General features: G+C 37.5%; 1 protein-coding gene across 3 annotated transcripts in view; it reads left to right on the top strand.

Moving 5' to 3' along the window:
* Nucleotides 1-15,686, top strand: part of SLC5A12 (solute carrier family 5 member 12) — a 56,355-nt gene extending 40,669 nt beyond the window's left edge. For 2 of the 3 annotated variants that reach the window (XM_009460119.5, XM_009460120.5), the window contains exons 11-15: nucleotides 748-834; nucleotides 3,367-3,533; nucleotides 5,680-5,783; nucleotides 10,976-11,103; nucleotides 13,254-13,671. In XM_009460119.5, the coding sequence (XP_009458394.1) occupies nucleotides 748-834; nucleotides 3,367-3,533; nucleotides 5,680-5,783; nucleotides 10,976-11,103; nucleotides 13,254-13,403 (636 nt within the window). In that variant the 3' untranslated portion in view covers nucleotides 13,404-13,671. Of the gene's footprint in view, nucleotides 1-747; nucleotides 835-3,366; nucleotides 3,534-5,679; nucleotides 5,784-10,975; nucleotides 11,104-13,253 lie in introns of all 3 variants that reach the window. The other variant, XM_508335.9, reaches the window with a different exon arrangement.
* The last annotated feature ends 214 nt before the right edge of the window (nucleotides 15,687-15,900 follow it).

Genomic DNA, 15,900 nt, shown 5'->3' with positions numbered 1-15,900 from the left:
AAATCCAGGAACTCTTGAATTCCTCCCCCAATGCCTTTTTTTTTTTTCTTTTTATGATGGCCTTTTTGTTCTGAGTCATGATGGCTAGTGACTTTTGTAAGAGATTGTCAAATATTTTTCCCACAGGGAAGATAAAATTACCTTTACTAACTTATTGACTCTCCTACGTAATCACTAGTAAATTAGCTTTCAAATTCAGCAACCCTAGAAACTGTGAATTAATGCTATCGTCAGCAGAGGAAATGCCAAGAATATTAACTTAAGTATTGATGCTGGGTAAGAAGGAAGGCTTTACCCTCATCTGCCTCCATTTTGTCAAGAATATATCTGAGGCATTGACTTCTTTGAAATTAATCTGGAAAAAACAATCATGCATTGCAACCCATCTTTCTGGAAAAAAGAACTTGCATTACAGCTAGAGGTGATTTGAAGTCCCCTTGGTTCTATGACCTATTTTTTATAGAGAAAGAAGACTCTGAAATTCAATGAGTTTCAACTTGAACTTCAAACTAAATTCAGGTTACCTGCCTTTCTACTATACAAACACACACACAGACACACACACATAAATACAGTGCTTATCATTCATCCCAGAATTGAGAAATGACTTATAGAAAGCACATAATTAACAAATGGCACAGTCAGGACTAGGACCCAATTTTATCCCAGGTCCAAGAGAGGTATGATGCCAGGAAGTCACGGATGCCCTTGAGTAGGGGGTTCATCTGGTCTGCCTTTGTTCCACAGGCTTCCCTCAGCATTCACGGCATGTGTGGAGGACCAATGCTGGGCTTATTCTCCCTGGGAATCGTGTTCCCTTTTGTGAACTGGAAGGTAAGGATCCCACAGCCCTCTTCACAATTCCCAGTCAAAACTGGGCCCAGCCATTTTCTTTCTCCTCTCAGCCCTGTTTAGAAAAGCGATCTGTCTTAACCAGGAAAAGAATCCACAGCAGAATTAAACAGAGCTTTAGTCTACCTATCTCTGACTTCAGTGACATCTTTCTGGGTACAGAAATGAAAGAAGAGCAGAGGTAGTTATGAACTGCCACATATCCTGACATCAAAGCTGACTCTTTAAGGTTAAATTAAGTCTTCTTTAAATTAAAGGCCCACAACATTAACTGTAAAATAGATATTGAATTCAAGAATAGTTTTGTTGAAACACAATTTTGAAAATTCGTATTTACAAATGTAAATCTCATTGTTTTCTGTGTATAGTTACCTAGATTTATAACTAACTTTATTAAATTAATTAACTAATTTATGTAGGGGAGAAGGGACACACTTGGGTTCTGACAGCTGGATCTTCATTTTGCTGCTCTGACAAGCTAATAGTATGTCTTCAAGTAAATGTTGGTTGGATAACTATTGCGTTTAAATCAAGATGAACAATTATTTGGAAAAATAACATAACAATATTTTTAAAACATTTATAATAGCAGGATTTTCTCAGTATAACAAAATTGCCATCTTTCAATTATTGCCATGTGCACACTTACATGCATGTATTTTGAGACAGTCTTTTGATTCCAGAAAGCTTGACTTTACACTTATTAATGTATATACTATAGGATATTCCGTAAAGTCTGTGTCAGATAGTATACTTGATTAGGTCTCTGTGGCTACCTGACCCTTATTGACCTTTCTCTTAGATAAATCCTGTGGGGCTAAGTAAAGGAGATTGATGGGTAGCGAGCATTCGGGTCTTTGCAGCACTTCCCAAGCAGTCTTAATCACTTGTCTGATATTGGGGTTGACAAGAATATTATGTCTTTGGGGAGATAATGTGAGGGAAGACAATATCCTAGCCACAAAAAATATGAGCTAACTACATAAGATTTTAGTGCACTGTTAACATTGATTTATTATCTATGTTAGTACATTGTAGTTTTTTTCTATTTGGTCAGGAAAACCACCTTGATTTCTCTTAATGAAATCACCTTGTCATTTTGGGCAGCCATTGGGGCCCTCATTTACCCTGCACCAGCCTCTAAGACATGGCCTTTGCCTAGATATTTAATAAAGTATAGTAAATATTATAAATTTGTGTCACCTCTCCCCTCATCAATGGCCATAGCTGATCCTACTAACCAATCATGGCTCTCCTTCCCATAGAATGTGGCTACACCTTCAGAATCTGTCTCAACATGGCTCTCCAGCTAGCCATTATAGATCAACCAGGGTTAACCCTCCAGTTGAAATCCATTTTCCGCTTACTGGTAGGCCAGGGGTCAGCAAACGATATGCCTCAAGCCAAATCTAGCTGGCCCCCTGTGTTTGGTATGGCTTCAAGCTAGAAATGGTTTTGACATTTTTTAAATGGTTGGGAAAAAAGTCAAAAGAAGAATTATATTTTCTGGCACAAAAATATTACATAAAATTCCAATTTCAGTGCCCATAAATAAAATTTTACTAAAAACACAGCCAGGCTTTTCCGCTTGGGTATTGTCTGTAGTTGCTTACATGCCATAAGAGAACTGAGTTGTTGTGACAGATACTGCATGGCTTACAAAGCCTAAAATATTTATTGTCTGACTGTTGTATTCGAAATTTTCAGATCACTTGTTTAGACCAAGGCACAGGTATTCAAATCACACACACTGATTAAATTTCTTCAAACAATAATGGAGAAAGTATTCTGGAACTCTTACCAAGGTCTCTTCTATTTTTTTCTGATTAACTAGAGAAGCCAACAGGTTTCTTTTCTATGACTCAGAAGGCTCAGTTTCCTAGCAGTGACCAGAAGCATCAGATTATATTCTCTAGTGGTCCTAATCTCTGCTAGATTGTTCTGCCTCCTCTACAAGAAAAGTGATTCTTTGACTTTTCACTATTTATCAAGAAATATAAACCTTAAGTGACAAGACCATTAAATGCACTTGCTAGTATTCATACTCAAACAAAAAAACTCAGAACTAGGGAGTCAGGGGACTCTGCCGGTTACTTAGGAAGAGAGATAGGAGTAATAATTTCTGTATAAAAGCTGTCAATAACTAAAAATGACCTAATATTTGAAGTTTTCCTTAACTTCTGAAAGTCTTCTAATGAGAATTGAGGTTTCAGCAGCTTTTTAAGTAGTAAGAGAAAGAAACCCTAAGGAGAAAAGTAATTATTGCTAGAAATCTAAATATAATGATCACCATGAAATTATCTGATGTCTTCATTTAAAGAACAAGTCACTCCTTAATAAACCTGCATTATGGGAGTTGAGGTGAAGGCAGTTTGAGCAGAGTGTTTCCGAAACATGTGGCCAAGATTTGGGGTGGAAAGCCAGAATCTCTAAGGCATAGAACTCCTCATCTCATTATTCTTTCCATAGACAGCTTTGCCAAATTTCCCATTAACTTTTTTCTTCTTCATCCAGGGTGCACTAGGAGGTCTTCTTACTGGAATCACCTTGTCATTTTGGGTGGCCATTGGGGCCTTCATTTACCCTGCACCAGCCTCTAAGACATGGCCTTTGCCTCTATCAACAGACCAATGTATCAAATCAAATGTGACAGCAACAGGGCCTCCAGTACTATCCAGCAGGTATGCTGACTTTAAAGATGGTGCTAAGTCCCAGAGAGTGGGTCACCTGGTAAGAGGGAGGTGCACTCTTCAGAGATAAGTGTGATGAGACGTATCTTGTTCTCTTATGAGACTCACTCTGGGAAGTACCCAGCACTGAAGAGTGCCACGCAGGGCTGCAGCTTTCTGCAGATGTCCATTCCTCTGTATTCAGACATACAAAAACCAATTTGGTGAAAGAGTTAATGGGAGATATGAGTACAAAACAGAAAAAATAGTGGAGGGTTCAAAGACAGGTGACTGGGTATGAGGAACATGGTGTCCTCAAAGAATAAAACTCAGTAGAAGAAGTTTGTGAGCAATGAGGATAATGCTTATGGGCAAGCTGAGTTAGGAGCACCGCTGTGAACCTATGGCTTCTAAACCAAACAATATGAACACAGGGTTTAACAAAGGATTTCCCTTTGTACTTCTGGCTGGGGTAAGTGATCAAATATATCAAAATACATCAGATACTATGGTGTAGAGAGACGATTGTGGACTTTGAAATCTGAAATATTTGGGTTTGGATTTTGGTTTTATAATTTATTCCCTCTGTATCTTTGGACAAGTTAGTAAGTTGTAACTTCTTGAATTCTCAGAGCTCTTGATGGAAAAATGAGGAAATATATATATATGAATATATATACATATATGTATATAAAGTAGCACTACACGTGACTTTAATAAATGTTCACTCTCACATTCTAATTGTATGTAAGAGCAAGTCTAGAAAATATAGGATTTGTGTTATTTGTGTATCCTCAAAAGTACTTCATTTTTAGTAGCCCTTTTCTGATTATCATCAATATCTCCCTGTACTGGCTCATTCCCTCTGAGTCCAGGCTTCTCAAACTGGCCAGATAATGTGGCAAATTGCATTCATGAAAGTCTCTCTCGGTCCGGCATATCTTCTCTCCATTGTCCTTGTCAATCTTGAGGCTAGTCTTGTCTTTACAAAGTCCAGAAAAGTGAAATTACCTTATTTGTATTTTTTATTTCCTCCATTTTTCTATCTTCTTTTCCTTTCTAATACAACCCATTCTATCCAAGCATCACTAGATTTATTTGTTCTGAAGCACCTTTCTGAACTCATTACTACCACATGGAGATGGCTTAAATTATTCATGTGCTTATGGAATAAAACACAACCTTTTTATCCTGGAGCTAAATACCTGCCAAACTTAAAACTTTCCTGTGGTTTTAATGTTATTAACTATTGTTTTCCTTCTACTCTGAATTCTGTTTCTTCTCTTCTATCTATGCTTATCCCACTCTTTCCTACATTTGGGTCCTTAAGCTATTCCTTTACAGGAATGTATTTTAGTGTTCATTTCCACTCTCCTAAAATCTGTTTATCTTTCAAGAGCCATACTAGTGTCTCCTATTCCTCCATAAAGTTCATTTTGACTCAGGTTCCAAATGGGCACTCCATTATTTTGCTTCCATTTGCCATTGAGTTTCATTTTCTTTCCATAAATTTTGTATCAAAGAATTTCAACCTATTCATGGTTCCCCATAAACCATGTTGATTCTCCCCTCCTGCCTATACTTACTGTATTCTCTTCTTGGAATGCTAATTCCTGGCCCTGACTACCCTCTTTGCTTGATTAACTACTAATTATTCTTTCAAAATGAGCTGAGGTATCATCTCACGCATTGGTCTGAATTTGATACTACTCTGAAGGCTGCCATAGTCTTTTATACCTTTTCTACTGAGGCAAAACCAACCCATTTTATGATTGTCTATTAGCTCCTGTATGTAGACTTTGTGACTTTCTCATCTTTATATCGCTAATGCTTGTCACAATTACTAGCACTAAATCTGGGCTTAATAAATGTCTGAAGAATAAATAATACAAATGAAATTGTATTATTTGTATTAAGACACAATCCTCATTGTAATACTTATGATTCAGTATCAACATTGTTATATTTGTAATTCAGGAATGAATTGGATTGAGTGGAATACAAAGCACATCTTCTCTAAATATAATTTTTTAAATGACAAAAAGTTATGATTTAGGCTTTTGAGATGCCAGGCCCTAAAATGAATCCTGAACAGTCCTCTACATCACTGTGGGTCTTTAGAATGCACGGAATTGGTGACATGTGCTGTTCTCCACAGACCTGGAATAGCTGATACCTGGTACTCGATCTCCTACCTTTACTACAGTGCAGTGGGCTGCTTAGGATGCATTGCTGCTGGAGTAATCATCAGCCTCATAACAGGTTGGTTATAATTCCTCCCTTTGGGACTAAAGAAGATATGGGCTCATGCATGCATTGGTGGACTGGCTGGCTGTCTTACTGGTTTGAATTCACGTTTCCCACAAAAACCCTTCTTCCCACAGAGATGTCTACTCTCTCAACGCTGACATACAAAGGCACCCTTCATTATTATTTACCTGACTATTAATATATAAAACATATATTCATGGGAGGCTGAGGCAGGAGAATCGCTTGAACCCAGAAGGTGGAGGTTGCAGTGAGCTGAGATGGTGCCATTGCACTCCAGCTTGGGCGACAGAGCAAGGCTCCGTCTCAAAAAACCAAAAAAACCCCAACCAAACAAAAAAACATATATTCAAACATTTCCCATATATTATTAAAAAAAAGATGCTTTGACACATGCCCCCCAGAGGCCTGAGTATGAAAAACCCTCTGTAATATAACAATCAGTAAATAAGGTTAAATATTCAGAGTGGTTCTTTTCCCCTTATCCCAGTAAGAGACAAGATTTTTGTCATCACCATCTTACTATCTCATGAAGTCAGCCTTTGCTAACTTACTAGAAAAGCAAAACACTGTTGTTTTTGCCTACGTTGTCCTTTGGAGGCTGCTTCTCTAGGGTCGTGGAGTTCTCTGCAGTGAGCAGCTTCACTGTAAGCCATTTTTAGCAAAGTGTCTACCATCCATACTTGCCCTTTTGATGTATTAATGTCCTTTTTGTTTCAGAGCCCATGAGGGGTTGGTAGTGGTGAGAGTGTGGGAGATAATGGGGTGGAATAAGTTCACTGTACTCTTGTCCCTCCACCTCCTTGGAGTATGTATTTTAGCTAAAAAATTTTAAGGTATTCTATTTTTCCATGACTATTATATACCAATGAACAATGGCCAACATTCTGACTCAACACAAAACCTGAATGGCAACATTTCTGGTGACTGTGTACTAGAAATGTTATATTGAAGCTCCAATGCCCTATTGTTCTGTGCATGATGTCACTAGCCATTCACTGAAATTTAAGAAGATCTTGGCTATGATAAAGAATAGACTATAAATCTTGTAACCCCAGTCTTTCACATAATAACAACTCTCTCAATATCTTTATGTAAATGGTTTCAGGCAAAAGATTGTTTATTCATTTTGTTTAGATTTTGCCTTAGTACCCTGACATCTGTAACTCCTTCCTTGATGCTAGTGGGATATACCTAGACATTTCAGTTTAGTGATCGGTCACCACTAAGAAGACAACCAAGATTTCAGCTGCCTGAACATTTCCTTCTAAATCAGGAAATGTGTACACATGAAATCCAGTAGTTTGCCAGTCCATATTTTCCATGTGTGCACCAGAATTAGCATGCTCTTATGTTGATACAGCAGCACTTATATTAAATTTGATTGAAAATTCTTACACATTTTCAGCATGAATAACTCTTCCGGTATTAATCCCTTTTTTTTCTTTTTCTCCAAATAAGCCAGGTCTTAGTCAAATGCCCTTCAGGCCAAAAGCGAACACTCTAACAAAGTCTAATTATGCCTTCAAACATTTGGAAAAATTTTTGAACATGACCACCAGATGTTCTTGCCTCCTGGTCCCTGTCTTCCAAATGAGGCCTTAGGGCTAGCCTGATACCCTCAGGTCTGCTCACTAAGAGGCTTTAACAAATCTTCTGTAATACCCACTGAATCTTTTAAAAAGTCTTACAATGTTTAAATGTAGAATAGGGTCAGTAAGGAAGGACAGAGGCCTTTTGTGGGCCTGTTCTCCTTGTGTCATATTTTATCTTGGTCTTGTTTGGTCTTAATAGGTGATGTCTTCAATTATACTTCTTCCAGATAAAATACGGCACCTCGAAGATATGCTGTTTATGTTACTCATACATGTTGACACATAGAATCATGTCTGTGTTGATTAGCAACTCCAGGAAGTTTATATCATTAATCATTTTGTGCATCAGCTGCTGAAAGGTCTTGGCCTAAGATACACTTTAAATTCTTCGTTATTACTGATAAAATTCTGCTGGATGGCTGAAAGTTATTTTTTCATTTTTTCCATTTTAGATATGTGAAATGAAAATATCATTTCCTAAATCAAGAACAAATACGATTGTTGGTGTATCAAGTGGCCAAAACATCCCATTATCAGGACAGTAGATAGAGATTGATGCTACTCTGTTTTTCAGTGTACAGTAGTTTATATTTATCTGAATCTTACTATATTTTTCTCATTTACCATGAAGCTGCATGTCTCAGATATAAAATCTTTAGTTATCAATCTATTATTTTATATTTTAGATTATGTTTCCATACAATAAGGTTAAATCTGGCCTACTACCTGTTTTCTTTTTTTTTTTTTTTTCGTTTTCTAGAAACAGAGCTTGCCAATTTATTTGCTTTTAACTATGGTTGATTTCACTCTACAAATGCAGAGTTGAGTAGTGGCAACAAAGATCCTCTGGTTAGCAACGCCTAAAATATTTACAATCTATCTCTTAACATAAAAAAGTAATCTTTGTATTAGATAATTAATCTCATCAGAGAAATTTACTGGACTAGTTTATAAATTGTCAGGAATTGTGCAGCTCTGTATAACGATAAGAGACAGATCAAAAATATTCTAGCTTTCAGTTTGCTGTGGTGAAATCTGATACCATTCTAATTTCTGATTCTTGTATGTAATCTACCTTATTTCAGTCTCTCTCTCCTCTTTATCACACACACACAGACAGAGGTACATACACACACACACACACACAGATACATGCACACACACACACAGATAGATACACACACACTCATGCCATTCTTTCTGTTGCAAGTTTATAGACCATCTCTTTATTCCTAAGTTTCTGAAATTTTATGCCCTTTCCACTCCTAATCTGACTTTCCTAACTTCCAACTTAAGCCTATGTCTTATACTCAGGACTTCTGCTGAGAGTTTTGGGGCTTGTGCCCAGTAGAGGGACCATGTGGGGAATGGATTCTAGGTTGCATTCTGCTCATGGAGTCAGTACCTTGGCATAGAGTTGGTTCTGCTCAGAGGAAGGGGAACTTTCCTCAAAACCACCCCAGGTTACTATACATCTAGTGACATTTCCTCTATAAGCATGAACTTTCTTTTCCTTAGGATAAACCTGCTTGTCTACAGGATATGATCTCATCCCCTTTGACCTTCTCTTTTCTCACCTAGTATGTCTACAGTCCTGTAGTCTCTTGACGAACTTGGTTTCAACCAATTTTCTCAGCAGTCCACTGATGCTCAATCCCCAAGGTCTTGCTCATGAAAGAGATGATAAATCCACGATTGAAGGCAAACACAGAGCTTCTGGTTTGAGAATTTGAGTTTCATTTTCATTTTTAACTTTCCTACCTGTGAGAATTATAGCCCTATACTTTGCTTTACCATCTGCTATCTCCCAAAGGGAATACTGTCTTTTTCTAGAAGAAAACAGAATCTAAATCCATATGAAGCAGAGTCCTGTCCTTCTTAGCAAATCTCAGGACCTGCTCTTAAGAGACAATAGATCTACATCATTTGTTGGAGTGTTTGATGATTTTGTGGTTCATTCAGAGACAAAACTCTTCTCTGTTTGAAACACTGGAAATGGCTTTGTCCCAAATTAAATTATTCTGATTCAGAGATGCCCTTGGATAGAAGTTTGAGGTTTTGCAACTCCTCCTCTGCCACTCACACATACGCACACATTAAGGCAAATGGAGCGTTACAGAGTGTGAGATCACATATGTTTAACTAAATGTATACTTCATCGTTTATTAGCTTCTAGAAAAGTTCACCATTTCCTCATCCATGAAATGAGAATAACAATACTTACCTATTTATAGGGATTAGTGATAATCTATGTAAAATGTGCTCAGTTTGTAGAATACACTGACTAATTGATAAATATTATTATCAACAGTAGTAGAATTCTATGTGGCCAAATGTCTTTTGACATAGTGATGTAAATGCCAGGGAATAGATTGCTTAAGCCTCAATTTAGATTTTTAAAAATCCACATTTTTGGCCAGGCACAGTGGCTAACATCTATAATCACAGCACTTTGGGAGGCTGAGGTGAGCAGATCACCTGAGGTCAGGAGTTTGAGACCAGCCTGGCCAACATGGTGAAATCCCATCTCTACAAAAAGAATGCAAAAAATTAGCCGGGCATGGTAGTTCGTGCCTGTAGTCCCAGCTACTCCAGAGGCTGAGGCAGGAGAATCACTTGAACCCGGGAGACGGAGGTTGCATTGAGCTGAGATCATGCCACTGCATTCCAGCCTGGGCAGTAGCGTGAGACTCTGTCTCATACAAAAAACAAACAAATCTACATTTTTTTCTTTCTTTTTTTTGTCTCTAGAAAGCAGTTTGAGAAAAAGTTTGTGGATGGTCACAGTATCTGGCACTTAAAAGAAATTTGATCAACAGTGTAACCACTACTCCACTCCTCCCTCTAGGGATCTTTACACTACACTGACTGTGGGACTAATAACTATCCTTGAATGATATTGGGTATTAGTGAATAGTCTTTATGACTTAAAATTTGCATAAGTTCTGGGAGGAGCAAAATCATTGGCCTTTACATCTTGGTTTGAATATCAGTTTGACTCTTGTTCCACAGCAGGATTTGAAGAAATAGGACATTGAACAGGTATGTTTCAAGGAAGGGAAAAGGAGGGTGTGAGGCATGAGGAGGTGTGAGGAATGCTTAAAGTACCTGGGAGGAACATGAGGGTATTGCTTGTTCAGGATGTTAGGGTGCAAGAAAAGAAGGAACAATAAAAATACTCTTTCTAATTTTATAAATACTGACTTAGATGATCTCAAATATTAATATATCTGGTTTGGATAAAAAGTCAAGAGCTTTTTTAAAGGAAGAAATTGCATAATTACTGCTATCCCCTCTGTTGGCCAAAGAAGGTTACTAGTAGCATTTTCTATAATAGATATTTAAAAATAAATAGGTTGTCTCTGTTTAACTCTACAGTCATGAGTCTACCTGACCTGACAATTTGTTGATGTTTAAAAACGAACTCCGACCCCTTTCAGCAGTTAACCAATTTCTGTTTATTAACCACTCAGTCTTGTTTTCACTCTTATTCTAAAAAGTAACCTACTTTTCAAGTTGACAATGTTTAAATCTGTAAAGGAAGACATGGAGGCCTGCAACCATCTAATCTATTTGTTCTTTTGTTAATAGGTCGCCAAAGAGGTGAGGATATTCAACCACTGTTAATTAGACCAGTTTGTAATTTATTTTGCTTTTGGTCTAAGAAGTACAAAACACTATGCTGGTGCGGAGTTCAGCATGACAGTGGGACAGAGCAGGTGAGCTGATGTTTGAGCTTCTAAAAATGTGTGTGGACTCAAAGGGATTCCTGGTTTTGCCCATTTAAACCAGCTGCAAAGATGCACTGGAAAGGGAAAGCAGTGAATGTGAGAACTTGAAGGAATTTGAGTTTCAACTTCAGAGTTACCTCAGCTAATCAGCTTTTAAGCATATAAATATGTTGATAGGTAAAAGTGCCTTGTAGCTGAATTACTGGCATTGCAGGTGGTCAGTTTTCAAACTGTTTTAACCCCTGTGAAGGTGAATTCTAGGAAGATATAAAAGTGAATAATAGAAAAGGAACAAATTGAAGGCACATTCTCCTATAATAGTTCAAAGCATGGACTTTAGCGTCAGACAGTCCTGGGATTAATCCTGGTTCCATGTCCTACATTCTTTGGGTAAATTATTTAACTCCTCAACTCCAGCTTTTCTGATCTAAAAACTGGATGAGTAAGGGGGGTATTATACAGAGCAACATGGACACAAGCATTTCCAGTTCTATGGGATATAAACGTAAAGCAAGGTCATGGTGGGAATGTACAGGCAAAGACGCAGCAAGATGCACCTAACTCTCTAACTCCCCAGCTCTCTTTATTCTGGGAAAAAGAAGTGTGTTCAGATCAGGCAGTACTAGAGACACTGTCCAAGTTCTATTAAGGTTTCATCAGCCAAAGACCACCAGAAAGAGCCTGTAGTTAGACAAAATTGGACTTACTGACTTGATGCAGCAAGGTGGGGTACTTCAGAGGAATCGGGGAATGCCACCCTCAACAAGAGGGAGGAAGAACATGTCTCTTGTAAGGTTTGGGTTCCCACTGAAGGATTCTTAAAGGGGTCTATGGGAAGCAGAAAATGACCACAAAGCTATCTGGGGCAGCATTGGTAAGAGTGCAATGGTCACCCAAAGGGTTGTTACGGCATTTGATGACTGCCAGACCTTGGCAGCAGCTGACCTTATCAGTGTCTGTCTTCCCAGCTTGATTAAGGGCAGGAGTATTTTTTGTTGTTGTTGTGTTTTTCTTTTTAGTTTAAACTTATATTCACTTTTAGTCCCAGACATTTTATTCTTTTACGATTTTAGGAGAGGGAAGCCTAACCCATATCATTGCAAATATTTCTGAGTTGTCCATTGCTCTCATCTCCAGAAAACAGCAGAATAGCATGTATATCACCTAAAGCTGAGTTTATTACTTTTGGCAGGAGGCAAGAGCACCACGTTTACAGAGAGACTCAGAATACAGAAGTTAGGTGCAGACATTTATAGAATTCTGAGCTTAAGTGACTTAAGGTAGATCTTTCAATTCAGGGTTCTTATTGGAACTGGGCAAAACTGTGATGTGAGAATTTAAAATTGGAAAACATAGCCAGGTGAGGGTCCTAAAGTCAGTTTTGATAATTGAACAGTGGCTTGATAAGCAAGGAGTTTGCTTCATTGAACAATCTATACTTTTGAGAAAAGGGCTGTTTACCCAGATGAGCAATTTATTTTGCTGAGAAGGCAGCTGGTTAAGCAGCCTATTGTTTGTATAAATGAATTTTGAGGAAGTTCTAGAAGCAACGGATCAAGTTATTTGTTGGTTTGCAGACTCAGGAAGATAGAATTTCCTGGAATAAATAATAAACTTAATTAATGCAGGCAGCCAGCTTCTGTTCTCAAGGATAAGTTGAAAGGGAGGAGACACTCCTTGTGTCACTACTGGGCTCCTTTGCCAAAAAGTAATGTTGAGCAGCATCCAGGGGAGTTTGTGTATAGGTGTCCCTGTTTTTATCAGCAGACTCTCCTATTCCCAGGTAGGAAGGGGGCCATCCCCATATGAGATACAGGTATGTTTCTCCTTATAAGGTAATACTACTACCTCACAGGATTGCTGGGTTAAATGAGAGGTGTATAAATTTCTTCATGCAACATGAGACATACTGTAAATGCTCAATAAATTGTTCTTTTTGCTGTTATTATCATTAGAAATAGTACCTTACATGGATTATCAAAGTTATCAATTAGAAAATGTCTTAGGTCAGAGTTGTTTATGCTTCTTTTGTATGTATATATAATTTTTTGAAGCCAAGGCCTAAACAAGATTCTCTCAGGTTAATTTGGAGTACATCAAGGATATCTTGCTAATATGTGTCTTTCTATTTCCCTCAGGAAAACCTTGAGAATGGCAGTGCCCGGAAACAGGGGGCTGAATCTGTCTTACAGAACGGACTCAGGAGAGAAAGCCTGGTACATGTCCCAGGCTATGATCCTAAGGACAAAAGCTACAACAATATGGCATTTGAGACTACCCATTTCTAAGGCAATACCTGTATGAATGCACACACACACACAAACTCCACATACTTCTTGCCTACTTGTTAGTAGATATGTATAGTTGCCATTGCTAGAAGACAGGGATGTCTGGTGCCTATTTCTACTTATTTATAACTACATGCAAAATGACTGTCTCTCGGGATATTCTTTGAAAGGCTCCAACTTTCACAGAGAAAAACCAACCTGCTCCAAATGCCCTTGACTACTTCCTTCTTGAATAAATTAGGGCTGGATTTCATTACCATTCAAGAAAGTGAAGTCTTTTTGCTTGGTGTCATATTAAACTTCAGGTTTTTCGTTTTAGTAGTTTTTTAACCATTAAAATATCTTGGAGTTTAGAGGCAGAACGGGAAACAGAAATATGCATATTTAACACTTTCCTGCCACGAGGGATAAAATAGAGGAATGACATCCACCCCCGACCTCATACCTGACATACATGTAGACATATTTTATGCCACCCATCTCCCATCCTGTAGCTACAATTGGCATACAACTACTATTAACCTCCCTTCACCACCACTATCAGGTCCTCTTCCAGTCATTCCAGTCATTAGCTGTCCTGACCAAACATTAAAAAAAACATTCAGCTAAATACAGAAGAAGATGGTATGTCTGGCTAGTGGGAGTGATTATAACTAAAAACTTTGCTCCCTTTGTGCTGTCCATGCAGTATGTCTTCTTCCTTTCTATCACTTTACAATGAAAAATTGCCTCAGAGCTCAATAAGAAGTCTGGAGCCTTTTTCCAGGGCTAAGGAAAGAGAAAAGGAATGTCCTATAGAAGGTTGTTAGGATAGAATTTGGTAAAAGAATGTTGCAAATATTGTAACAGACCATAGGAGATTTCATCAGCAATAGGATTCTTCTTTGGAGAAAATACATTGTCCATAAGACTTGTACTCTGCTCATTCAACTCATGTGAGCAAGCTCAACTCACTCCACCTGGGTTAGGTAACAGAAGTGGAGAACTTCATAGTTCGTGTCTAGAAAATAATGTTTAAAGTTCTGGAGAATGAGGGTATTGCAGATTAAAAGGCGAGTTGACAAATGAAGGAGCAGTGAAAGATTTTTGGAAGAAGTGAAGAAGTGAAATTCTGAAAAGGTAAAAGAAAGAACCAGTATGTCACAGGAGCCAAGTCAGAGGACAGATAATAAGAAACAAAGTTGTATCTGAGAGTCATATATTAGGACAGGTGTCAGATATTTATTTTGGTGGCCAGATAAAAGCAAAAGGCCTAGAAAAGAGTGTGTTAGCAAAGTAAGAAGAAATGGTCCAAATAGGCAAGGATAAGGAAATCCAAAGGTTGTCTTTAAATATTTCTCAAAAGAGAAAGTCTTGAAAGAAGCATACAATAGAGAAAAAATAAATTACCAGTATTTATTATTAGAAAAGATAGAAAGACAGACAAATCAGTGGAGGAATTAGAGAAACTGGAGTTTATAAAACAGAGCCCAATCCTTGCCTTCTCTCCCTCCACTCAAATAGAAAAGGAGAATGGAGAAAGAGAAAGAAGGTATTAGGCTACAGTTTATAAGAGAGATGAGAAAAAAATACATTTGGGAATAGAGGGAAAGGGTCAAAAGGGGTCACATTTGGAGAAATATCTGAAAATGAGAAGGAACAGAATTTTTGGAAACATTTTTTAAAGTCTGGCAACGCTAATTAAGCTGTTGATCTAAGGATTTGCAAATTGAGAGGTGCAATTATTTTCCAAATGATTTGTGACACTCTTATTAATTAGAATATATATTTTGTGAATATTGAAATCTGAGCCAAAACTAGTTAGCTTTATTAATATCTTAGGGAAAGAAGAGAGAAAGAAAGAGGGAGAGAGAGAGAGAGAAAGAAAGAAAGAAAGAAAGAAAGAAAGAAAGAAAGAAAGAAAAAAAGGGAGGAAGAAAGAAAGAAAGAAAAAGACAGGAAGAGGAAGAGAGAGACAGAAAGAATAAAAAAACAGCAATTCTGAGGATGAGAATAAATTAATGGTAGGTATTACATATGCATGTACATATATATATATCTGTACACATATATATGTAAATATGATTTGGAATACATCAGGATTGTGAACTTCCACTTGGGATAGCATAAAAGCAAAATATACCATACAATTTTTCATTTTACTCACAAATTTTACTCACAAATTCTCCTAAAGACATTTCACTAGGTCAGTACATTTCCGAGAAAGTTTTAAAAACGTTTCTTCTTTTATAGTCCCTAATTATCTTACCTGGAGTGTTATCAAAATGTCATACAACTGGAAAATGCAATTATTATTATAAAAATATCTCTGCCTTCTCTTGTGTAATGAAATTTATGGTATTAGGAGATGACATTTCCAGAGATTTTAGAGGTCAATGTAGAGACTCCCCCCATTCTTCTTAATTGAACAAACATGCGTAAATCTAGGGTTTCAGGTAGAGAGCAGATGGGAATCTACAGGAAACTGTCTTCCATAGTGTATGAAAACCATGTTTGT

Source organism: Pan troglodytes, chromosome 9 (assembly GCF_028858775.2).
Source record: "Pan troglodytes isolate AG18354 chromosome 9, NHGRI_mPanTro3-v2.0_pri, whole genome shotgun sequence".
Taxonomy (NCBI): domain Eukaryota; kingdom Metazoa; phylum Chordata; class Mammalia; order Primates; family Hominidae; genus Pan; species Pan troglodytes.
The sequence above is the reverse complement of the archived record's forward strand: the minus strand, read 5'-3'. Positions and strand labels throughout refer to the sequence as shown.